The 26,128-nt window shown below is 48.4% G+C and overlaps 1 protein-coding gene and 1 long non-coding RNA gene across 2 annotated transcripts in view; one reads left to right on the plus strand and one right to left on the minus strand.

Moving 5' to 3' along the window:
* The first annotated feature begins 11,365 nt into the window (after positions 1–11,365).
* The window catches only part of LAMC2 (laminin subunit gamma 2), a 37,160-nt gene continuing 22,397 nt past the window's right edge, over positions 11,366–26,128 (plus strand). The window contains exons 1-2 of the mRNA XM_039483642.1: positions 11,366–11,640; positions 23,988–24,176. Of these exons, the coding sequence (XP_039339576.1) occupies positions 11,538–11,640; positions 23,988–24,176 (292 nt within the window). The 5' untranslated portion in view covers positions 11,366–11,537. The remainder of the gene's footprint in view (positions 11,641–23,987; positions 24,177–26,128) is intronic.
* Positions 15,916–19,848, minus strand: LOC120369885. The gene is made up of 3 exons (XR_005583482.1): positions 19,632–19,848; positions 16,185–16,272; positions 15,916–16,078 (listed from the first exon to the last, which is right to left on the minus strand). It is a non-coding gene; the product is annotated as an uncharacterized LOC120369885 (long non-coding RNA).

The following is a 26,128-nucleotide window of genomic DNA, read 5'->3' on the forward strand; positions in this document are numbered from 1 at the left end:
TACCGTGTGTTTCTTTGAGTGTTCCTTTATTTGAGGGAAGCGGATGATGACTTGGCATGTAAGGTTTGGCTCTAGAAGGCCAATGAATTCAATATGCGGGTTGGAATACAGAGCGCCCCCCCTTTTTCTGCTGGGATTGTTTTTGTTTATCTGCTTTGAGAGGACCTCACCTAAATCTTCTCTTGGGATTTGTAACAGTGAAGAGATCTTATCTCATGATGAGAACCATGAGAGGAGGAGTCTGACTTCGCTCTTGTGGGAATTGATAGATGGATGCTAACTTTCTCTGAACTTTCGGAGGCAATACATATATGCACTGTGTACCTTCTGCTGTCCCTGCTTTGTTTGATGTAGGCTGTAGAGCCCTGCCCGGGACTATTTTTTTTTTTAATCCTGCTCCCGTCCCACCCAGCAATACCTTCTCCCACTCCCACCTGCTCTTGCATTTTTATCCCGCTCCCACCTACAAAATCCTTAGATTCCGCTAGAGAGAGATTATCCCCTGCTACTGAGGAGAAAAAAAAAAAGGGGGGGGGGGGGAAGAAAGAGGTCAGTGAATATATATAAAGAAAACATCAGAGTTACAAACACGAGTTATGAACTGACCAGCCAACCACACATCTCATTTGGAATCAGAATTATGCAATCAGGCAGCAGCAGAGACAAAAAAAGGAAATCAAATACAGTACTGTACTATGTTAAACATAAACTACTAAAAAGGAAAGCAGCATTTTTCTTCTACATAGTAAAGTTTCAAAACTGTATTAAGTCAATGTTCAGTTGAAAGAACAACCATAACGTTTTGTTCAGAGTTACAAACATTTCAGAGGTACGAATAGCCTCCATTCCCGAGGTGTTCTTAACTCTGCGGTTCTGCTGTAAAATTGAATTCAGACACAATTTTTATCACTAAAAGAATAAAACAAAGCTTTTTTTACATGGTTTTAGAAAGATTTAACTCCTGTTACAATAGACATCAAATCTTTCTATCCCCTACTTAAATTTAAAAATAAAGGTTTTAATATTTAAAAAATAAACAAACTTGCTTTACATTGCTGAATTTGTATTTCTAACAAGTATCAGAGGGGTAGCCGTGTTAGTCTGGATCTGTAAAAGCAACAAAGAATCCTGTGGCACCTTATAGACTAACAGACGTCTGTTATGATTTTGCATCTGAAGAAGTGGGTATTCACCCACGAAAGCTCATGCTGCAAAACGTCTGTTAGTCTATAAGGTGCCACAGGATTCTTTGTTGCTATTTCTAACAAACCGATGAGAGATTTAGTGTTTTCCCACAAATCTGGCCTGCAACAAAATACATTTTACTCACTCCTACAATTATGGTAGCAGGTCCTGCAGGATCCCAGTCCTCCTGCAGGGCTCTAGTACTAGTATGTGGTATCAATACAGTTAATTCTGAACTGACTCCACCACCTTCCTGCTAGAGAGGGGGAGTGCTCCCATCTCAATGTTCCTTTTTAATGTCTTGCTTTACTTCTTCTTTAATAATTGGAGATATACCTATCTCCTAGATCAGGAAGGGACCTTGAAAGGTCATTGAGTCCAGCCCCCTGCCTTCACTAGCAGGACCAATTTGTGCCCTAGATCCCTAAGTGGCCCCCTCAAGGATTGAACTCACAACCCTGGGTTTAGCAGGCCAATGCTCAAACCACTGAGCTATCCCTCTCCCTCTTCGCTCGTCCGTCCTCATTTCAAGGATCTTTTATGAAGTTGAAAACATGCCAGTGTGGTTTACTGCCCTCAAGGGTCAGAGAGGAGGGCTTTCTTGTTAGAGGTACATCCTCCTTCAAGACAAGTCTGTGCCAGCAACAAAAATCCTGTCCTGGCCACTGTCCAAACAAAGCATGCAAGTTTAGAAAACAAAACCCCAAAGTGAGTTGCAAATGATTGTGGTAATAATTAGTTCTCTCACTGGGCACATGAAGGAGTTTTAGCTCTTTTGGCTAAAAATAAAATCAGTTACATGCTGCAGTTTTCCTTGTCACTGAAGGGTAAGTGTATATGATAGGCGAGTGGGGGTGCTCATCACCCATGGAAGAATTGAAGGGTAAGCGGTATGTTTCTCTGCACACTGTGAAGGTAAGGTCTGTTCTACCTTGATGGAAGAGGCTGAAGAGGAGAAGTGACTGAGCTGAAAGAACACCACCCTCTTCTGGGTTAAAGGGGATTTAGCTTCTATGTTTAAATTTAGGTCTTACGGAATAGGAAACCCCAATGATTCTGACATTCCCTGGGCTGGTCCGAGGGACCTCCACCATGATCTGAGTGGCGAGAAGGAAACTTCTGCTCCAGTCTCCCCAGCTTCCATTCATAAATTTCATAGACTCTAAAGCCATAAGGGAGGGACCATTATGATCATCCAGTCTAACTGCCTACAGACCACAGAATTTCACCCAGTAATCTCTGCATCAAGTCTATAATTTCTGGTTGCACTGGAGTGTATCTTTCAGAAAGCCATTCCATGACAAAGAATCCACCACACATACTGGTAATCTGTTCCGATGGTTAATTACCTTCACCGTTTAAAAGTTTATTTCCAGTTTGAATTTCTCTAGCTTCAACTTCCAGATCTTGGATTTTACTAATGCCTTAAATTAATTCCTAGGCCTGGCCTAGATTAGGATTTCAAGGTGTGACACTAGCACCCAATGTCACCTGCTCCCATCTGGTTAAATTCCCTTGTAGGGTAGGGGGAGGATGTGCCTTTCGTTCCACCCTTTATTCGCCCTTTGAGAAGGTAGCAGCCTCTGGAGTTTTCTCATTGGATCAGTCTGCTCGGTCCCATTTCCAGAGTGGTACAGTTTGTTCTCCTTTACTTGCTTCCTCTGAACCTTGACGACTCATGCACCATTTATTATTCCTTTGGGGTCAGGTATCTGCCTTTCCTGGATTCCTACTCTCTTTCCTCCCCTGTGTTTGCAGCATCTATGTTCTGTGGTATTGACAATAACCCGCTTGTTTGTGTATTAAGCTGAGTGACGGGGTGCCCTGTCTCTTCCAGCAGCACCGAAGGACTCTGAAGTGTGCCACTCCCAAGGAATTAGCTACCTTCACTGTCTGTGATTTGCAGAGAGTTGTAGGCCCAGTAAAGGTCTAAGAACTGAATCTGTAGCCTTCCTACATGTGCAAGAAATGAGAGCTCAGTTTGGGGCTCTGTACAGCATCAGTGACCATGCTACTGGGCTGGGGAGAGTGGTTCCAGGCAGCTCTCATGTCTCCTGCTTCTTTCCTAGAGCTTGTTACAATTTACCAAAAACTGACTTGAAATTCCCTACCTGTGAATGCTCCTAATTCCACCCGTGGAGGAGAGCTGCCTTCGCCCAGGGACTATCTAACATGCTAACTAACACATTTTTAAAGTCTAGTGTACTCTGCCTCTACCATTTTAAGACATGTTACTAGCAATGTGCATTGGCTGCAGTAGATTTTCTAAACTTCTTGACTAACATGCTAACATCACACCTTTAAATCCAAGTCTAGAGTAGGCCTTTAAATGGGTCCAGAATCTGAATTAGACAGATTACCTTCTGTCCTGGTGAAAGGAACTCTCCATGTCTGTTTGCGCTAGCACTTCCTACTGATTTTCTAAATGTGCTCTTGTTTATCATATAGAAACACAAGTTTAGTCAAAAGTGGGAGCAGCTGGTTGGGTTCACTGTTCCAAAATATACCCTGGATTACAAATATCAGTGTTTCATGAGCAAACCTCATGCTGTAAAGTCTGTGGTTTTCGTTCATTACAAGTAGTGGAATATGATCAGAGGTTTGTACTGTAAACAATGCTGATCTTGTCTGGACTGTTGTTGATCTCAAGGTTCTGTCTGCTTTCTGTGCCATCCAAGATGCTGCGGGGAGGAAAGAGCCCTTTCTGCCTTTTAGCCCATCCCCAGACTTCAGGAGATCACACCTGACCTGTAGACTGAGGGCTAGATCCTTAGCTCAGATAAATTAGTTTAGCTTTATTGACTTCAATGGAGTTGTGGCAATTTGCACTAGATGAGGAGCCTTCTTCCTCTGCAGTTTCTGACCTACCACTTGTGGATGATTATGCTTTTCTCAAGGTGCTAGTTATTTCAGGACTCCATCAGGGGAAGGTGTTCCTGAGAACCAGCTTCCTCCCCTGTCTTTCTGATGTCTGACACCACTGTGCTCCCCCTTCAGAAATTACAGCAGCCAAGGATCTTTGGCCTTCTCTGCACCGCAAAAAATGTTTTACAGCAACAGTGCAGCTGTATTGGTGGCAGCAAATGTGCCAAAGAAGATGCACTTCGTGGGGATCAAACCCCCTGTTCTTTAAGGGCCTGAGCCCTATATAAACTAGCAAGCTGGCACTGGTTGCACTGTGGCTGGAATACTGGTGCTATTTTTTTCTAGTGTCGCGACACGTTTTCAGACCAACGCCAGTGCTAATCAGTGGTGTTGTCATTGAAAGCACAGATTGCCCCTATCTGCATGCTTCTGCTCTGCCCTCGCCCCTGCCACCCTCTCTTAGCATGTCAGTAGGAATTTTTAGACTCTCACCTGCTCCTCTCTGCAATCTAAAGCTGTTTAAATTCCTCTGCTAGCTGCCTGCCTCTCAGTGACCCCTGTTTTATCTGGTGAAAAAGCAGGGCTGTTTTTCTGGGTGGCATGTCAGTTTCAGTAACTTAGTGGGCGTGACAAGACATACAGCTGCTGCCAAAGTTGAACCTTTTGGGTGACTGTCTTGGACAGGTTTCACTTGTGATTAATGTCCATTTTGTATTGCTGTCCCCTTCTGATTTGGTAGCAGGCTGCTCTTTACTGAGCCTGTTTAAACTAAGACAATGTCTACTAAGCTTCCTCCTCAGTGGAGTAAATTATCCCCCCCTTCAGCTTATTTGTGTCATAACATGGAGGTGCACTTTACAACTGGCAAAATGATAGATATCCCTCCCCCAAATAACTTACAATGGAAGGCATGAACAATTGCAATATGGCTAATGGGTGAGGAGCACTGTGAGGACAGGATAAAGTCGCCTTGCTCTGTCACTGTATCCTGGTCTGCAATGGGTCAATATAATAGTTCAACAGCATTTTCTTTAGGTGTTGGCAAGATGGGGGTTCTTCCAGGTTCCTTGTATGACCAGGTCTGTCTTAAGACTGACTGACTGCATCAGGGTGTGCCTGGACTGGAATAATCATGAGGATTCTCCACAGTTCCCTCAAGTGCATCCCAGCCTCGTTACCAGTCGCTGCGTTTTGGTCGCCAGATCGTTCTACCTGGGTTTAAACTGTCAGCATCACGGTGTCAATGAGCTTGAGTATGTGACGGTTCCAAGACCAATATCACAACCTGAAGGAGGTAACTGCACAATGTTCCCTGTTTTGTGGGGCTGTTCCCTCTTGTAAAATCAAACAGCCAGCCTCTTTCTATTGGCGGTCCCTGCCCAAAGCCCTTCCTAGTGCAGTATCTCACTGCATAGGTGGAGTGCTGGGAGGAAAACTAAGCATGAAGGAGGCTGGAGACTGTTCCTTCCAGCTCAAGTTTGGGATTTCTTTGGGAGGCACTTGACGTAGTGCATAAGATAAACTGCAAGTAAGTAAGCCCATGAAGGAAGCAGCTGCCTGTTATACTGAAATGGAATCTGTGGATAGTGAGAAGCTCCAACCCATCCATAAAGGAGCTAATGCAGGAAACAGATCCCCAGGACAGGGTATGGCGCTGAATTGAGATCTAAGTGCAGATAAGGAATTCCAGCAACTCCGCCAGGGCTGGTAAAGGCAGAGGGAGACTGCGTTGCTTGTATTTCTGGTCAGCATTGCATGAGCTGTGTCTTGTGGGAAGTGGAGTGTGGCTGATGCTGCTGACTCCAGGGAAATGCCATTTGTTTGCTCCCTGCGCTAACTAGCACGTCACAATCTCTCGCCTCAGAATTTTTTCTGGTTCCTCTTTGTTTAACTTTTTGCTTTCTGGAACCAGGCAGGTTTGCCTGCTGAAGCCTGTGGACCATGCGTGTCCTTCACACAGCCCTTCCTAGGAGTCCTAGAACCATGCTCAGGGAGTTTGAATTGGTGGGAAGGGGCGAGGGCATGTCTGAGACAGAGCTTGCACTGTGGTTTGTTTCACAGCTGTGGCTGCTAGAGGCTCATGCTGTGGTTGTCTTCAGCTGACATTGCTAGTGCCTTTGCTATCCTTGCCAGGCACTGCTGTGAGAACATTGTGGGAGACAACCAGGTCTTATGGGGATGGAAAGGGATGCTGGGAGGCCTGGCTCTGCTCCTTTACCCCACTGGCTGGAGTGAGGATTACTTTCTGGGTGGGGCCCTTAGGGGCAGCCCTCTGGTGGCTATGGATGGTGAATGTGCCCTGCCTGGAGGAGGCAGGGTGGTGGTGGAGGCCTTGAGCAGCTTCATAGCGCAGGCCACAGTTGGACTTGGGGGCTGATTGGACACAGTTATACAATGCCCAGGTCAGGAACGTGCGTGAATTCTGAGGAACAGCTGTGGCAGGCATAAGCTGGGTATGTTCAACCAGTAACATGTTCCAGATAAGATTCCCTAAGCTGATAGACAGTGGCTCTGGGAGTTACAGGGAAATGACAGGAATGGTTTGAGAACTTCCTTGGCAGCCTGCAGTCGCCTGGCAGCAGAGTTGCTACAGGATTGTGGAGCAGAGAGAAGAATGCAGTAAATGCAGAAGAAAGGAAATAGATTCCTTCCTTATCTCTCTTACCTATGTGTGTGTTTTGTGACGGACAGGCAGGGCGTAGGCTAGGCAAGGCCAGACATGACTGTACTTCCTTGTGCTGCTGACACCTCAGCGGCAGTCTAGCCAGGCAGGCCTGCCTAGCTTGCTCACGGGAGCTGCATGGAAGGGCACGGTTCCTGAGTGATCTGCCACAGCCCAGAGGGGGTGGAATTCGACTTGAACCTCAGCTGGAAGAAAGGTGTCCCTGGGGCTGTTAATCTGAGTAGGGAGACAGTCATGGTCTTGATAATTCTGGAGAACATTCCTCTGAGACCTGCTTTTACCACAACCAGGCCGCCTCCCTGTCCTGTAACTCTCAGGGCATTTTCAAAGCTGGTGACAGGCTGGGTCTTGCTCACTGCATCGTTGCTTTCCAGTACGAATGAGGGCAGGGCAGCCTGGACTTTGCAGTCACTGGAATTAACCAGCACTAATGGGTTCAGGAACAAACAGGAAATGTCAGGAATCTGCCTAGTACCTTACAAATGTTCCTGGCAGAATCCCATTTTGGCAAGGTTCCAGATTTTATTCTGGGGACTGTTTTGTCCCATGAAAGCTGTGAGGCAGCCTGGCCTAGTGGACTTAAGCACAGGCTTGGGAGCCCAGGAACTCTGCCACTGCCACTGACTTGCTTTCTGTGGCTGTGGGTAAGTCACAACCTCTCCAACCCAATTTCCCCATCTGTAAAATGGGGATGAAGATATTGTGATGCATCCTGGGGATACCCAGGGTTGGGAGGCACCCTGCTATCACCTACCCTTACTGTGAGGAAGCCTTGCCTTTGCCTGCTGGGGGTCAGCTCCCCAACTCTGACCTGGCCCAGGCAGCACAAGCACCCCCTTTGCAGGCCCACTGTCACTTTACACTTAGCACTAGGCATGCTCCAGCCCCTGAGCCCCTCCCAGAAAATTCCCGCCCTGCTCCACTGGCCACCTGCAGTATTCGCAGACGTGCTGTGCCCAAAGGAACAGTACACCCCAACTTGCCAGTTATGCTTAAATCACTGCTCTGCTTAACACACAGCACTTAGCTAAATAAACATGCTTATTTAAACATAAATAAGTCTAGTGCTAGCAAGCAGAAGTACTGGAAACAGATGGTTTCATATAAAATAAAATGTACATGCATTCTAGAACCTAGACTGACTTATCTAGATACTTTCATGTCTTCGACCAATGCGCACCCAGAATCCTTCCAGTGTTCTGCAGCCAGGCTTGGCCGTGATCTTCTGTTCCTAAGCCCCGTCACACAGTAAGCTTGCCCCCTGGGTGGAAGATGCTGTGTGTTGCTTTGCATTACCTGATGTACCAGACTAATCCTTTGGTATTAGGCACAAGCAGGATGACCCCCTGCTGATTGTTTTGTTCCTTAGGTTCTCTCCCCTGTAGATTTTGACAAGCTTTTAATTAGTGTAAGGCTCAGTGTGCAAATAGGCCGCTGTTGTGAAGTGGACAATACACTATGACCAGACAGAGAAATAAGGGTCGCTTACCCACTGCCTGACACAAACCTGTCTGACACATGTAACCTCATGGAGACCCTGTTTTACCTTAGTAACATAATTTTCATTATAGATACATAACTTCATAAATAATGTCCTTATATGCATTTTGCAATGATTATGGCCACCAGCAGGCTACTGGATCTCAGTAGAGACCTCGCATGCCCCCCATAGGTGAATTACCCAACCCATGGCACCCTGTAAAACTATGGGTATCCCCTGTGCCCTATGCCAGTCTGGGTCACAGATATCTCACAGAGATGAGGGCAGAAAACCTGCACATCCTCATCCTCATCCCAACTTGTGCACTCAGGTTTTAGTCTAACTGTAAGTGTTTATGCTCTTCGTTTAACTCGATGGAATTAACTCTTTTTTTTTTTTTTTAATGGGGCTGCCAGAGACGATGCACCTGAATTGAAGGATCCAATTTGCAATCATCAAAAACAGCTTTATGACACTGCTTCACTGGATAGTGACCCTTTTTACCTTGTCATTGGTCTAAATCTTGCCAGGTCAGTATATCCTGAAAGCTAAATCAGCTGCTGGTCAGTAGCCAAATTGGAAATAAACAGGTGGTCTCAGTCCAGGCCCTAGTGCCCACGTTGCCCCACCCCTCTAGAAAGGCATTGTGGTTGGTAGCTTTGCTGGCAACATTAGCATAAAGCATTTAGTTATTGGCATAGAGTCAGAGTTACCCACTTACTTAAAGAAATTTTCCACGTAGAACAGGATCAAGGCCCATCTGATGGGAGGAGTATGGGGGATGTTGTACTGCTGCTATCTGCACTGTACCTATTCTGCACTGCAGTCTCTGGGACAGTCAGTTATGCGCTTTTAATTACCCTGAAATTTACTTTTAAAAATGCACAGGGCCATCTTTGCAGATATATTAACCTAGAGTCTATAACCTTTGAGAATATTCCTCCTGGATGGCAGCCTGTTTTTAATCCAGCAATGGAAAACCCCCTAGGATTCTTGCACTGGAGAGAAACTCTTTTCCACCATTCAATACGGAACTGTAAAAACATTAGGTCAGTCTTTACAGCCGCTCTGATCAATTGGTGAGAACTTCTCCCGCAAAGCACAGAGACTGCTCTGTTGCTTTGACATTTCTTTTTGACAATGGATTGAAGAATGAATCCCTTTAGGTGAGTATCAGACCCGGAGAGTAAGGGGTGGGGGAAGAGAGAGCGAGCACCTGTATGGCTGATATCAGAGCTCATTTTCATTTTAAAGTTCCCCAACTAGTAACACAGTGGAGGTTGGGCTCTTCCCCTTGTTGTTGATTAAGACCCTCTCCAAACCGTGCTGTCATACTTAAGGGGCTATATAAACAGAATGTCATATGTAATTTCATTTCTGTGGGGCTGGATGTGCTCTTCTTCCGGGTCCAAAGGAACTGGCTTGTCTAGAAAATAAAGTTTTAAAAGGTATCTTTTGGTTAGTGTCTGGGGTGCGCTAAATGCTAGGATCCCAGACATCATGACTTAGTCCTGGTGGGGAACGGCTGATGAGTAAAGATTAAGTAAATATGTATGAAGGATGAGTAAGAGGGAGGGGAGATATCCAGCTAGTGTGTGAAGGAGGTAAACCCCAAGGAGATGAATGGGTTAGTGTGGTGTGAAAGGGGACAAGGAGGAGTAATGCGACAAAATCAAATAAGGAAAAATTTTGATTCAGGAAAATCTTCCTGACAATGAGCTGCCTTGTTGTCTCGGGGAAGTGGTAGCAGTCCCATTGGCGGGGGTGTTTAAAGATATGCTGGGCAATAGAAAACACACTGCGGTGATCAGTTCTGTCTTGGTGGGTGGATGGTGTAATGCTGGCTATGTAGATTGGCAGAGGAAATTGTGTATTTCGCAGCACACAGGGAATCTTTATTAAATGCACTTCACCAAATGACCGAACGACCTACAAGGTGGTTTGGCAAGAGCCCGCTGTTGATTACAACACTGGGAATATTTACCTCCCCTTTTAAAACACATCAGATAAATTAATCCTGGGTGGCAGAAATCGACATGCCATCAGCAGCTTGGTGGGTTGGGTTTATTGTTTGTCCCAGGCTATGGCTAAGCTCTACTGTGTTAAACTAACAGAGAAAAAGCTCTAATAAAAGATCACTCAAAAGCAGAGGCAGGTAAACGTGGCCAAAGGGAATCCCAACCGTGCAGTGGCATCATGCTGGTTGCACTCCACGGACTCCCCAAAATGCTGCACCTGATCTCCTGGCAAGGAACTGAGCAGCATTATGTCAGGCCCAGGAATTTAATCCTTAGGAGGCTGTTGGGCAGTTTAAGAGATTCGGAGGGAGACCTAGACATTAATGACCTGGATTAGAGATTGAGGCTGGCTCTGAAGCTAGCAGAAGAGCAGTAAGTTGGGAAGCATTGGCTGGACTGGACTGGGCTGGATTTCAAACCGTGGACCCAGGCCCCGTTGAGTAGAATAACCAGGTAGGCAACCAGAAAGCTTGGGTTCAAGGCTGAGCTTGTAGTGCTCCTTAACTAGTTCTCCCTGAGCTGGTAGTGCTCCTGGGCAGTTTGCCAGGGCGTCAGGTCAGGTGTAGTTATACCCAGCTGAGACCTGGGACAGTAATCAGGAGGCGTAGGATGTAGTGCATAGGGCACTGGACCTGGGTTTTGATCCTGATTCTGACCTGCTTTGTGAGCTGGGGCAAGTCACTTCACCTCTCCATGCCCTTTGTTTTGTCTATTTCGATTGCAAGCTCTTCGGGTCAGGGACTGTCTCTCACAATGCATCTGTACAGCACCTTGCACAATGGGACCCTGATCTTGACTGGGCCCTCTAGACGCAACTGTAATACAGGTGGTGGTGGTCAATTCACGGAGAGCACTAAGGAAGGGAGAGTGACTGAGACCGGGCCCTCTTGATTTCAGTGGCAGGCTTGGGTACAATGAAGGATTCATAGCATCTGCAGCGCTTTTATTTAATTTTGAGGGGCTTCTGCTGAGGAGAAGAAACTCATTACTAAATCCTTGGCACTGACTGGGAGGAAGCTCAAACGGCTGATGTGTCTTTCTATCCCTCCAGACCTCCCTCCTGTCTGGGTTTGTGCTGCTGTTTTGGTTGGTGTAGGACAGCCCAGAGAGCTGGTAAGGAGATCTGAGGTTTAGGTGTGTCTGCTTCATATGGGCTGGGCTCTCCTTATTCACCAAGTAAGTCTGACTGAGGCACATGCTTTCTTCCTGTGTCGGGAGTGACTCAGGTACAGGAGCTGATAAAACCACCTAAGAAGAGAAAGTGAAGCACACTGGAAAGCCAGCTGCAAGCTCCCTGCTCTGCACCATGCCTGTATCCCCAGAAATGACTTTGCACTGGCTGCTAACCCTGAGCTGCCTCTGTGTCTCTCTCTTCCTGCCTGCAGCCATCGGTACCAACAGAAGAGAAGGTGAGGCTTACGTGATTAGATCTTCCTGCTTCAGTTTAGAAAACTGATTCCACGTACAATTTTTTTTTAAAATTCTGCACTGGGTGAAGGGTACTTCAAATGACCTTAACTGCTACAGAGCCCCTAGGTGAGACGGCACCAAACTGAGATCTCACTCCCCTCCTGCTGTGATTTCTCAGAGACGCTTGTGGATGAGAGTGGTAATGTTTTGGTTGGGAATAAACACTTGATAGTGTTATCTGGATTTCCTCACAATTTAAACATCACAGGAATGCTGCATTGGTTCATCAGGACCATTGGTAGCCCAGATTATTCCGGGACCTCTTTAAATAATTTACTGGCATACAACTACTTTCTTTAAAGACTCTATTTGAGAGGGAGTTGGGTCTGAACATGCTAATTACATTATGCTGTATTGTGTTAATATAGCACTTTTAGTAGCTCAAAGTGTATGTTGCTAAGCCAATGCATGAACTGGAAGAAGAGAGCCTTTTTGGTTTAGTAACACTTACAGAATTCAGATATTGTGGAGGTTTGCCTTTCAAAATGTTTTGTGTTAGACCAGGTCTAACTAGTGTTTTTATATGTTACGAGATACTTTGTATGATGGTGTTGGTTATATATCTATACATGTTTGGACAGGTGATAGTGACCAGTACTGTGACAGTGCAACTATTTATGTGTGTGGCTGTATGACAGTGTGACACCTAGCCTGTACAGCAGGGGTAGGCAACCTATGGCATGCATGCCAAAGGCGGCACGCGAGCTGATTTTCAGTGGCACTCACACCGCCCGGGTCCTGGCCACCAGTCTGGAGGGTTCTGCATTTTAATTTAATTTTAAATGAAGCTTCTTAAACATTTTAAAAACCTTATTTACTTTACATACGACAATAGTTTAGTTATATATTATAGACTTATAGAAAGAGACCTTCTAAAAACGTTAAAATGTATTACTGGCATGCGAAATCTTAAATTAGAGTGAATAAATGAAGACTCGGCACACCACTTCTGAAAGGTTGCTGACCCCTGCTGTATAGTATGTTTTGCTACATTGCATTGTATTTGCATGTATGGGTACAGAGTGTGTATTGACAATAATAGGGTCTTCATAGACCGTGCAAGCTGGTCTGATCTTATGGCTATTGCTGCTACTACGTATCATAACCCATGACAGTGTCACACCATTGTATATGTGTGTTTGTGACGGACTTGAATGTGTGTTGTAGGTAATGACATGCCACTAAGTTTGTTTATAGATATTTGCTTAACACTGTCAGTTTGAGGGCAGCATCTGTGACTACATTGATAAGGCCGTGCTGCTGTGTATACTTCATATTTGCCTAAATGTATTTGTGTTAGAGTTTAATACATTTTAATTTTTAGTGGCTTGGAAGTAGGGTCTATAATTTCAATTATTTTTAATGTAAACACACCAAGAGATGGTAGAAAAAGTAAAGGAAGAAGTATTGAAAACAATCCCGTTTTGCAAAAACAGATCTGATTTATGTAAGGTGCAGCACTAATCAGATTATTAAAACAAACATAATTATATCTGAAATGAAATCTCTTAATAAACCATCATAGTTTCTCTTCCCCTTTCCTGCAGTAAATGAATCCGTGTAGTCAGACATTCAGTTTATGTGGACTTTGAACTTATTATTGCACTTGGTATAAAGTGACAACCAATGGCAAATTATTGACAGGCTCTTATTGAGCAGGATTAATCTATTACAAACTTCCTGAATCAGTTAATCAAAAGTAGCTCAATTTTAATGTTGTTGGTGCTCTCTCCTGCACTCACGAACCAGCCATGTCAGCGCAATTAATACAATTTTGTTTACAACTGAACTATTTAAATCAGATTAGCTGAATCTGAAATCTCATTTAGTTACAGAAGATCAGAGGTTGGTTTTTCAAACTGCTCAGCAAAACCCGTTGTAATAGATGTGTATGTTGTGATGTAGGCAGGTGTATGGCACTAAAAGTTTCCTGAGGTAGGCAGTGTGGCATTCAAAGAGTGCATGCGTGGTTGTCAGCATGGCATTGTTTATAACGATTTGGGCATGGAAGGCTGCGCACTAGCATGAAACAAATTTTTTCCATGTGCCATTATATGTGATGGTGCGAGCTGTCTGTCACTTGTGGGGTGTGTGTCTTTTTCGGTTGGCTGTGGGTTTAAACAGTGACGTTTGCCTGTACCCCTGCAGGTATTGGTGCCAGAAAGGGAGATCTAGGTTACCTGTGCTTTGCGTCTGTTCAAGGCTGGTTCTCAAGCGTTTCTGGTGGAAGAAACATCCTTGGATGTATCAGGACCCTGGTGGAGTCAGATGTGTGGGGCTCAGCAGTGTTTGTTGCCCCTTCAAGTGGGGAGAGTTTGGCACACGGATTATCGGTACTCTCATTATTCGGGGGCGAGGGAGGCTTTGGCAGCTGGAAGGGAGACGGAGTGAGTGCTGGATACCCGTATGTGTTTCTGGGGCTGGAGGAATGGATTGGATTCGGTGCTAGCTGGCAAGGGTTGAGCCCACAGGTTCATCTTGCTGTGATGGGGTGGAGGAGGTGGCATGCTGGGCTGGGGCCCTGAGAAATACACAGCTCTGAGCAGTTGGCACATGCCATGGGCTGGCCTCCCTAGTGCTTCCACCTGTGACGTTTAACTGTAGGAATAAATGGGTGAGTGTTTAGGGCTCGCTGACCAGCAAAGACAGCCACCCCAGGTCTGCTCCTTTCCACCTGACAGGGATTCCTCTGCGCTCTCCTCTGGGATGTACAGACCCTGCGAGGTTCCCAGGACTCATACTTCAGGCTGGCCTAGAGATCTCAAACTCAGGCCTTTGCCTGGCAGAGGCCTGCACTTGGACCAATACTGTGTGCCACTTGGAAACCAGACAAGAGGGACATCTCTGCCATGTCTCCCCAGCTCTGTCTTTGTGTTTGTCCAGCCCCAGACAGAGCGATGTGCATAGGAAAAGCAGGGTCAGGTCAGAAGAGGCATCATCACACTCCACTCCTCTGCTCCTCCCAGGAAGCACTGACGCAAAATACATTCAGTGTGGGAATTGCAGAGCCCCGGAGAGCACGTAGGGGAGAAATACTGATGGACTGGAGGAACAAGGCAGCCTGCTGAACTCCATTAATACTGTTGCCCCTTTTCGACTCAAGCGGCTAGTCTAAGTTCAGGGCCCAGTGGGGACATTCCGTTTGGAAGTAGAAATTGATGGAGTCTGCGATTTTTTTGGTGCAGTTTTGTTCATTTGCAAGGAATGTACAAAGCCCACTTCTCCGAACGCAGGAGGAACTAGGAACAAAAGGAGCAGTTTCCTAGCTTACAGTCCCAAGCCGCTTTAGCCAGGACCTGACCCAAAAGCTCTCTCTCACTTTCGCCTGAATCGCGCTGTGCTCATGGGCTCCTGCTTGGCTTTCTTCCTCCTCTGAGCCTCTCTGTCTCCGGCTTGTCTTCTTTTTACACACACATGCACATGGCCCCCTCTCCCAAAGCCCCCTGTCTTTTCAGGTGTCTGATTGCAGTGTAGACAGATCCTGTGACTGGCCAGTGCCAGCTGACTTGGGCTCGTGGGGCTCTGGTAAGGGGCTGTTTAACTGAGGTGTAGACGTTTGGGCTTGGATTGGAGCCTCGGCTCTAGGACCCTGTGAGGTGGGAGGGTCCCGGTGCTCATGCTGCAGCCTGAGCCCAAACATCTACATCACAATTAAACAGCCCCTTAGCCCAAGTCAGCTGGCAGGGGCCAGCAGCAGCAGGTGTCTAATTGCAGTGCACACATACCCTCAGTCCAGAACTCCTGGGTGGGTTCACAATCCTCTTTTATCTTGGGGGTGGGCGGGGCTTCCCCTTAACTCATCCTGACAGTTATGCTAATTGAAGGGTGCATTCACACCCAATCTCAAAGCGGTTTGTGATTCAAGCAGCCCCCAGTCTCTCTCAGCACAGCAATGCCACAGTGTCTACAGCTGAGTGCAGGGCCATGACATGAGTTATGGTTTAGCTCATTACAATGAAATAAGTAGTATTGCCAAGCCATGACTCTGACTTCTTGTGAGCAGAGGCAGACTGGTGACGCTGCTGCTGCTGACTGACGCAAGATGTGGTCAGTGCATGGAGGCAAGCAAGATTTTCTGCTTTCCCCTGCTTGATGAGTGATCAACACGGCTGAGACTTCAGGGGAGAAAGGAACCTCTTTCCCCATTTTGGGACCCAGTTTGGGCTCCCTGTCAGCTCTGTGGCGAAGAGGAGGAATTCCAGGCTTTGGCAGACTTTCAGTGACCCGTGCGCATGTTTGACGGCACAGAACTTTGTGGACTGCGGAGTCATTCGCCTAGAGCAGGCACAATCCAGTGAAGAGTCTGTTATGGAGGTGGCAGTCCAGAGGTGAATTCTAGCTGCACTGAACTGACCGTCTGCTGGTTTTATTCATCTCCTAGAATAAACAAATAGGAAAAGAAGATTGCCGGTGGATTCCGCCATCTCCATGGGACCTTACACGGAAAGGAGAGAGGTTATGGTTCTCATGGAAGATTTCTTACATTTAAATGTGTTGGTTCCCAGGTGCTGAAGAGACTCTTTGCATGCTGGTTTGGTCTGTAACGTTGCCAGCCTCATTCCTCGCTACCGCTGAAATGTGAGTTGCACAGATTCAGGACCAGCCCTATTTTCCTCTAAGGGCTAGTCTTAGAGGAAAATAAGGAAAATAGTTAGGTCTGCTCAACGACATCGCTCAGGGCTGTGAAAAATTCCACACCCCGTGTGTTGTAATCGAGCCAACCTAAGCCCCAGGGTAGATGCTGCAAGGTCAACAGCAGAATTCTTCTGAGACCCTAGCTACTGCCTCTTGGAGAGGTGGGTTTACTACAGCAGTGGAAAAACTTCACTGTGCTACTATAGCATTCCTATATAGCATATAGACACACCCTTCTTTATACATGAATTTAAGAGTACAACATTGTAGGGAGCCCAGGGCTTGCCCGTCTCCTGCTCCCGCCCTCCAGATCTGGAGTCATGATCAGAACAGCAGGCGAGATTTTCTCCCTTTGTATGGTGTCGGGAATGCTTTGAGAATGAGGTTTTGCTGGGCACGTACTCTGGACCCCTCCATCTTGGCACAGCATTAAAGAACCCCAGCTGTTCTATCTGCAGGCCTCACCTTTTCCGAACAGCTGGAGAATTCAGTTTTCCCAAGGTAGGGCCTCTCAGCACCAGATAGGAAAAAGCTTTTCCACTGTAAATCTCTTTCTTCCCTCAGCCCGCAAACACAGCATCGCATTATTGACCCAGACAGTTTAGGGTTTTTTTAAAATTTAATCTGCTTTAGCTGTCCCGGGCAGAGGCTCCTGGGGAGGGTCCAGCAGTAGGAACAAACACGCAGTCCAGTATGGGACCCCACTTCAGGTTAATAATGCATGAGCCCAGTCTGTTGCCCTGGGCCAAGGCTACAGATGTAGTCCCCAGCATATGCCATGTGAAGGCAAGATGTGAAAATGTGCCCTGCTCTTATCCCCCATAGGATGCGCTGACACCAGTTTAACAACCTGGCCAAACTTCTGGGATATGCAAAAACTTCTTGGATGCTGTGTCCACGTGATCAGACAGCATTCAGCCAGCCACAGTGAACCACACAAGGGAGTCAGATGAGAATGGAAACCTTTTGAGAAATATCTGGCTCAAGGAACCACTTCTGTGGCTCTGGAACGGACCAGTCTCCCAGTGGCAGGATTGCAAGTAGAGAATGTTACTGGAGTGGACCTAACTTGGACGGCGTATTTCATTATGTTAGCAGCCCTGGCAAAGTATGTGAATGTGTTTGTCTGCCATGCACGTTAATGGTGCCTGGGCGAGGATGTGTGTGTGTTTGGAGGGGCCCTGGGCACTGTATGGCTAGGAGGAGGGAGTAAAGGGCTAGCCCAGCACGGTGGGTCACAAATGTGAACAACATTGTTAAAGGAAGGGGACAATGCGTCTAATTCCTAAGTAAAAATCGGAGTGCTAAAATACCAGGGGAGAGTTAGCTCTGGCCCCTGCAGCTGTGCTGGAGGCAAGCAGGTTCCTAGGAGCCTTTCCCTTGCATGCTGCCCATCCTGGGGCTGGGAAGTACAACCACCAGGTGGCGATGGGGAGTGAGCGCTGCCAGCAGCACTCAGCAGCCCAGGGATGGAGGGCAGAGGCTATTCCCTTCTGCAGCATGGATGGCTCTGTGTCTCGAGGCAGATGCTAGCACTCAAGGGAAGTGGACGATGGCTACAATGTGTTACCCGTGATCGCTCTACACACCAGATTTCTGGTTGCTCTGGAATTCCCACAATCAGTGTTTCTCCTTTCCTAAGCAAGAGATTTCTTCTCTGTTCTGTTCGCAAGCTTCTCTCTGTCTCCCTCTCTCTTGTTTGTCTTAGGAGACTTTCCCTGCTTTCTCGTTCCAGTGTCTCCCTTTTCCTTCGCCCTTCTGCATTTTGTCTCCATCTGTAAACTGAGGTTAGCGCTGGTAGAAGATGCTGGATTAGCAGCATGGGAAACCCAACTTCTTGGTCTAGATGAGGTGCAGCAGGTCAGACTTCCCTAGCAGGGACAATCTCTACAAGGGCACCTCACCACAATGGCCCATTGAGTCCTTGGCCTCTCTGATACAAGGTGGCCAGTGATTAGCAGGGTTTTTCTAACGTAGACACTTGGATGCTAGAAGCTGAGACGTTACAATTTCCAAACAGTTTGCAGATGGGGATGATTTGGAGCCAGTGACCTAGAGCAGTCTGCATCCCATTCCCCACATCTTCCCCATGCTCTAAACTTTTGCTAAATTGCTCCTCTCTTCCTGCCTCTCTGTTCTCAGCCCCTGTCTGTTCTTTTGACAGCATCTTTGTCCTCCCACTGACCAAATGTCACCTGTAGTTGCTAAGGAACCCACAGGCCCTGTCCTTTCAACTGCCTCCTAAAGGGGACTTTGGCGACTTTGGCCCTACAGCTGAGTTTCTCTTTTAAAAAATTGTGGTACTGAAAAGTGATCTGTGTCTAGACATGCCTGGGTGTGCCATGTACGTGAAAGCAATTCTGGTGCCTTGAAGAGAATAATGTAATTCTCTTCAGTTGTAATCATTCTGCCACGTGAAGTCGGCAACAGCAAGGGCTGGGTTCAATATCCAGGGTCCCTCTTAACAATACAACACAGAACTGTCTCGAGTCCCCACCCAGTAATCTGGGAAAATTAAACACCACCCCTTGGCGCCTCTAAGAGGCAATGCTTCCCCTCTTGCGAGCACTGAGTCTGTGTAAGGCAGAGAAAACTTTTACTACAAAGGGGAAAGGAACCTGGCATTAATTTAAGGAAATACCACAACCATGATTCAAACACATCTGACCATGAGCAAAACTCCCACCCCAGAGTACATTGGGCAGTGTCCTTTGCCTCTGTTTCTCACCTTGCGGTGTAAAAATCTAACAAACTAATGTCTCTTACAGAGGTGAAAGTAAGCCGGTCCCGTCTGGTACGGCGTACCGGCAAGGGCCAGTATGCCGTGCCAGACCGCACCGGCTTCCGCAGCGGGGATTTAAAGGACTCTGGGCTCCTCGCCACAGCGGGCAGCCCAGAGCCCTTTGAATATCGCCGGCGACTCGGGCGGCTGGGCTGGGGCCGGATTTAAAAGGCTCTGGGCTGCCGCAGCTGCAGTCAGCCCAGAGCCCTTTAAACCCCCAGCCCGTGGCTCTGGCAGCTGGAGCTGCGGTGGGGATTTAAAGGGTCCAGAGCTCCGCGGTGTCTGGAGCCCCAGGCTCTTCAATTTGCCCCTGAGCCCCGGGGGCTCCCAGCCACCTCTGCAGCTGGGAGCCCTGGGTTGATTTAAAGGCCCTGGGGCTCCGAGCCACAGCTGGTGCCCCAGGGCCTTTAAATCTTGAGAGGCCCCCACCTCTTCCAGTTGAGGCCACGCCCCCCTCAGGACTCCGGCAGTACTGGTAAGTCCTGTAAGTTACTTTCACACCTGGTCTCTTACCTTTAACACGCCACTCCCCTCTCCCTCCAGTGCCTCCCACTCCCAGCTGCTGTCCTTGGGGAGCGGAGACCCAGCATTCAGAGATGCGTTCGGGTGAGTTCACCTCCCATCCGGAGGGGGAAGGAATGTCGAGCAATGCCTTCCCAGCTGCCCCCACAACTGGCTCACAGTTCACGGTGTGTCACTGCTGCACCATTGTTCACTCTGCTGCTGTCATTTGTTGTGCCACCGTTCACTCCACCGCACCATCATCTGCTCCATCACCAATGGCCCTGTGCTGTCACCTGCTTCTCTACTGTGACCTCTGCAAGTCGGTCTCTTGAGGTTCCACCCAGTTCCCAGTGATTTCAGCTCCTCAGTGTGGGCACCTCATGTCACTGCTAGTGCAGGCTGGACAGTCTCACCTGCGGAAAGGCTGTCCCACAGCAGATCTAAGCAGCACTTAGACCTGATTACTGGTGATTTCAGCTCTAGTGATCACTTAACAAAACAAAAGACTCTCAATGGAGCCTAATTAGCTCTGTCTTTAAGCAGAGGAGGGGGTAGGTTAAATGGCACCCAGGAGTCTTAGGCAGAACCCACACTTCCAGGCAGGAACACCTGTCCCCACTCCCCTCACTCTCCACTGGGATCTGGCATCCAAAGCCCCTGTTAGTGAGTTCAGTTCGGTTGAGGGTGACCCACTCAATCTGGACAGGCTAAGTACAGTTCTGCTGCCCTTTACTCATACAATAAAGGTAACAACATTTTATTACCCTTGCATTCAAATTTACTTTTTTTTAATTAAAGCTAATGTTAAAATTGTCTAATATACAGGTTAAGGAAAGCGTGTCTATACGTCTTACTAAAGTGATTTGTAACCCAACAGCAGCAAAAATTGATCGCTTGGGCAACACACATGCTCTGTCTGCTGTATACATAGGTGGAGTAGGTGTGTTCATATACATACAGTCTGGTCCTGAAGCCTTTTCTCCCCAGCTCGTGCCTAGCAGCCAGGGAAGAGCTCCGTCAGAGCTTGCTTACACAGCAATAGAGAAGTTCTCAAGCAGCATCCCAGGCAGGCTATTCAGACAATCAATTCTCTGAAGATCTGTTCCTTAGAGGAAATTCAGGTCTACACTTGGCAGGACCTGCTGGTATCAGGGGTGGCTCTAGGGATTTTGCCGCCCCAAGCACGACAGGCAGGCTGCCTCCTGCGGTTTGCCTGCGGAGGGTCCGCTGGTCCCGCAGCTTTGGCGGCTGCGGGAGGTCCACTGCCGTGGGACCAGCGGACCCTCTGCAGGCAAGCCGCAGAAGGCAGCCTGCCTGCCGCCCTCGCAGCGCCAGCAGAGCGCCCCCCGCAGCTTGCCGCCCCAAGCACGCGCTTGGCGTGCTGGGGCCTGGAGCCGCCCCTGGCTGGTATAACGATACTGATATATTGTACCAGCAAAGCTCTCTTCGTGTGGATGCAGCTTATATTGGCAAAGGGTTTATTAGCGCTAGCCAGCTGTGTGTGTGTGTGTGGGGGGGACTTATTACTAAATGTCTATAGCCCGACTCAGCCCATCCTGCAGGTTTTTGTGTCTGGGGGAGATGAGTGTTCAAGGCTGGAAAGCGGTGCAAGTTATTCACAGGCCCAGAGAGAGGCTGTCACACCCATCTGCCTGTGGAAGTGGGGAACATGCAGGGGGTGGCAGGTACATGGGCTCTGACAGTGAGCACAGATTTGCAAGAGATCTTAGTAAGAAACCCTTCTGAGCTCTGGAATCTTGTTCTGAAGGAGTCATGGAGAGACGAGGCAGGCAGGGACAGTGTGAAGGGAAACAGAAAATTACACGTGAAAGAGAATACAGTTACAGACACGTTGCAAGTGATGTCAGTGTCCTCACTTCAAAGACTGCAGTGGGGTGGGAGGTGCTCTGCACATCACAGGATCTGGCTCTTATCCCTGGTTGAAGAGATTTCTTTGCTTGAAGGGGTTTTGCATGTGAAAATGCCAGAGAACTAGTTGCAACATTACATTAATGATATGGAGTATTTGCCAACAATTACCACATTTGATACGTAAACGGGGGGATATCTGCTATCTCCAATGCTGCAGCATCCCTGGCTGGGGACATAGCAGCATTGGGGTTCCCCAGGCTGCAGCTGTCCCCCTCGCTCCCACCGTGGTCCATGTACTGTTGCATATTGAGTTGGGCTCCGCCACACGGAGTCAGTGGCTGAGTTGAAGCAAGGAGGAGGTGAGTCTGGCAGGATGGAGGCAGGTCTCAGCACTGAGATGCTGCTGAGTACAATCAGCAGCAGGTCTCAGCACTGAGATGCTGCTGAGTACAATCAGCAGGGAGCAGCGGGCTGCTGTGTCGTGGAGAGGGTGAGATCAGCTCTGGTTGGTTTGCAATTGGCAGTGCTAGCAGGCCCGGGGTTTGGCTGATGTGTGCGGCTGTCTCAGGTGTTTGGAATTCCGGTCGTGTCTGAACCTGGTGGTGTGCGCTGGCAGCCAGCTGGGGCAAATGTACAGCTGCTGCTGCCAGGGGCTCTCAGGATTCCTACTGCTAATCTCTGATCACAGGAGTGTTTGGATGCTGATGGGCGTGTGAGTGCAGGAACGATTTCTGAACACACTATTCTTCCCAGCTGTCCTTATCGGGTGATGTCTCTCCCTGTTAACCAGCACACTCGAACATGCAGGCCAGCTGTGCCCTGGCCTCAGCCCAGTTTCCTGTTGCACCCAGTGCTCCTCCTGCAGCGGCCAGCCCTGGCCAGTGGCTGCAATAGGTCCGCAAGCTGTTCCAAGAGGCAGGGCAGCCTTGTGAAGCAGTTGCCCTGCGGGCGTCCCTGAGCACCGGTGTCAGTAACCTAACAGACGCACTGCCAGCCGCTGCCCTGGATTCTCAGCACGTTTGGAAGACTCTTCCTGCCAGACTCTTCCTGTTTGGTGGGCCTGGGGATAGTTATAGAGTGACATCATCACTGCACTGTGGCAGATTCCCAGCTCGGCGGGCTGCGTTCTGTGTGGCCTCTTTCCCTCGCTTCTCTTTCCCCTTTGGTTTGGTTCCTTATGTCTGAGCCTTCACCCCACGTAAAGCACTGAACAAACACGACCTGTTACTTTCTGTTGCAGAGGACTTTGTGTTGGACGTATTTCTGCCATTTTCCCCTTTGTTTCATTGTAAATGGTGATGCTCCCCCCCCCCTTTGTATAGACACACAAGATTAGATCAATTAGATGAGATTCATTTTCCTTTTGCCCTAAATACCTGTCCCTTTTGCTCTCTCAGGAAGTCTGGACAATGGGACACAGCCTCAGCTGGTATAAACCTGCATCGCCCCACTGACCTACAAGGAGCGACTCCAATTCACAGAGGCTCAGAATCTGGCTGCGTGTGTGATTGGTGGTGGTCAAATACAGCCACACTAAAGGGCAGGCTGGGGGGAGAATATTTCTTCTAAATTTGTTGCGATCCCAGCCCAACAGCCCTCTGTACTGGGAGCGCTGCCGTGGTGTCAGACTTCCAGAAGTGACTAACAGACTTCGGCCTCCTACAAAATCTAGCCTCAGGATTTTGCTTTCTTAAGAAAACTTATGGTGGTTCCCGAGAGTCCAAATCACCAAAAGAACCCAGCTACCTCACACCAATTGGCATAAACCAGGGGTGGCCAAACCTGAGCTCGTGAGCCACATGGGGCTCTTTTACAGTTCAAGTACAGCTTGCAGAACCCACCCCATTCTGCACCTACAGACTGGGGCTGGGGGAGCTCAGGGCTTCTGCCCTGTGGCAGGGTGGTGGGGCCTAGTGGCTTCTGCCCTGCGGGGAGGGCGGGTTTTGGGTCTTCAGCCCTGCAGAAGATACCTGTTGGGGCTTCAGCAGGAGCAGGGTTGAAGCCCCGAGCCCCCTCTAGGTGTGCCATGGCTCTCAAACTTCTGAAGATTGTCGTATGTGGCTCAGTGGGTCAGTAAGTTTGGCCACCCCTGGCATAAACTAAGGACATGACTGGTTGGACAATAGAGTGGTCTATTAGGGTTGCCAACCGTCCAGGGCTGTCCTGGAGTTCCTGGAAATTAAAGATTAATTAAAGATTAATCTTTAATTACTGATTTTATTAGGTGATGAAACTTCCAGGAATACGTCCAACCAAAATTGGCAACCCTATGGTCCGTTCAGGTCAAGGTTGGGGCATGGTAGTGGGACAATGCTCATGCTATGCATGTTTTCTGGCTAAACAGAGGGCTTTGATATCCACAACTCTCAGGCTGGCATCCTTTTCTGGCACGATGTTTGCACATGAAAACTTAACCTCCAAACCTGATCCCTTCTGTGTAAGAGCTACTGGGGTCCCTCTGTTTAACTGTGGCCATGTCCTCTGCTCTTTCAGTCTGCGACTGCAATGGGAAGTCCAGTCAGTGCATCTTTGACAGGGACCTGCTCCGAGAAACAGGAAATGGGTACCGTTGCCTCAACTGCATTGACAACACAGATGGCGTTCACTGCGAGAGGTGCAAGGAGGAGTACTATCGCCAGCGGGATGGAGAAAGCTGTCTGCCCTGTAACTGCGACCCCAGAGGTACCTGTGCAGCTAGACGGGGATACGTCAGAGGGAGGAAGGGATTGCCCCGAGAGAGGGGGCCAGGGCTAGAAGTGATCCAGTCCAACAGCTGTCTTGGAGCTGCTATGTATTGCCAATTAAAATAATACCTGCCTGATTCTGGTGGATTAAATTGAATGGATCCTTAGCCACGTCTCTCCCAAACTCTATCTGTTATGGTGAGTGCTGGCTGGGTTGTGGGAAGAAGGGACAGTTTGTCCTGGGCCCCCCTTTTGAGAGGGCCCCCAAACTGAGTGGCACTGAGACCTAGCACACGGGGATGCAGCGCCACTTGGGTTTGGAGGGTGGCTGGGACACACCTGAGTGGTGCTGTGACTCTGCACGACAGGTCTCAAAGCCCCTCCCTCAAATTTGTCCTGCTGCCCCTCCATCGTAATGTCATGACTTAGGGGCTGCCAGGCCAAACCTGAGTGGTGCTGCACCCCTGTGTGCCAGGATGCAACACCCGTGCGACAGGAGCTGCTGCTGCAGGGTGAGCGCAGGGTGTGGTGGCTCGATTTCAGATTTTGCCCTCGGGCCCTGAAAAGCTCTGTGCGGCCAGACGCTGCTGGGATGGTCACGCTGCCGGAGTCCCCGTTGTCATCAGCACGGCAATGCTCCAAGGCAGCTCATGCTGCTGAAATCCTACCTTAGGTTGTGTACAGTGTCACTGCACTAACAACTTCCTCACCAACCCTTTCCAGAGGGAGGGAGAGGGGGAAAGAGTGGGTCCCACCTATCCCAACAAGCTGTGTCTTGCAACGGCTGCCCTCCCTGCAGTGCCTTTCCCTTGTAACATTTTAATAATATGGTATCATAACCCTGGAGGCCAGCGCAAGGCGTTCTGCGGGCATGGCTCACAGATAGCAAATGTTCTAAATTAGTTCATCTGAGCACATCCAGGCTAGCCCTGTTCAAGTCCGGCAAATGAATATGAGCTCTTGCCAGGTCAGGTCCAACAGATCTAGAGACATTTGTGGTGAGGGTTCAGGACAACCCAGAAGAACCCTTGCTGCAGCCTTAGCTGGGCTGCCGTCACAATGTGATGACTTAGACGGCACTAATTCATTGTTCGCTTCAGGCTGGGTTGGCTGAACTTTGTGGCTAAAACCTAAATTGGAATCTAAACCTCTGCCATGGATTAAGAGATTGCAGATGGAGAAAGAAGGATTTAGTGAGAGCAGCTCAGCCTTACAAGGTGCTTAACCTTTGCAAAAAAACACATAGCCTGGGGTTAGGTTGCTACTCAGTGAGTCATGCAAGTTCATCACCCTTTAGAAATGTCATTGCGAACGTAGATCTGATGAAAAGCTTTGGGGTTTGGCTCCGGGACAGGCCTGGCATTCAAGGAGCACACAAGATAGCAGGCTGCTTAATAGAGTGAGACCGGAGCTTTTGGCTTCACCATCCCCTCTTCTCTTTACCATCTGCACTATGTTAAAGGCTCTTGTCATTTTTAGTGAGTGGTATAACCTAAAGCCAAGACTGACAGGAAGCACAGGCATATCCTGTGAGTGGCAGGAGTAGGGGATGCAGCCCCATGTGCTAAATTGCATTTGTCATTGCATGCACCACTTCTGCACTCTGCGCAGTATTCCATCTCTGCTGGACAGGTGCTTCGAGTATTCCAAACCTCTGAGCAGCTCCAAACAGCTGCCGGTTCTTAAACTCAGCCTGCCACCGAAATATGTCCTTCATGTCCGCTTTTAACTGTCACCCTTGCTCTCAGCCTGCCAGTCCACTAGGAGTGGAACCTGTCCCCACTCTGTTAAAGGTTTGAACTCAGCAGGTTGAGCATGATCAAAAGGTGGGACCATCTGATTGCTGTTCAGAGGTCTGTTTGAAATGCATTTGCTGGCCTTTGTCCAGATCCCAGAGGACAGGTATCCATATCACAAAGGATCTTAGCCAAAGCCCTGGACCTCAGTGAG

This window comes from Mauremys reevesii, linkage group 8, assembly GCF_016161935.1.
Source record: "Mauremys reevesii isolate NIE-2019 linkage group 8, ASM1616193v1, whole genome shotgun sequence".
In the NCBI taxonomy this organism is placed as follows: Eukaryota; Metazoa; Chordata; order Testudines; family Geoemydidae; genus Mauremys; species Mauremys reevesii.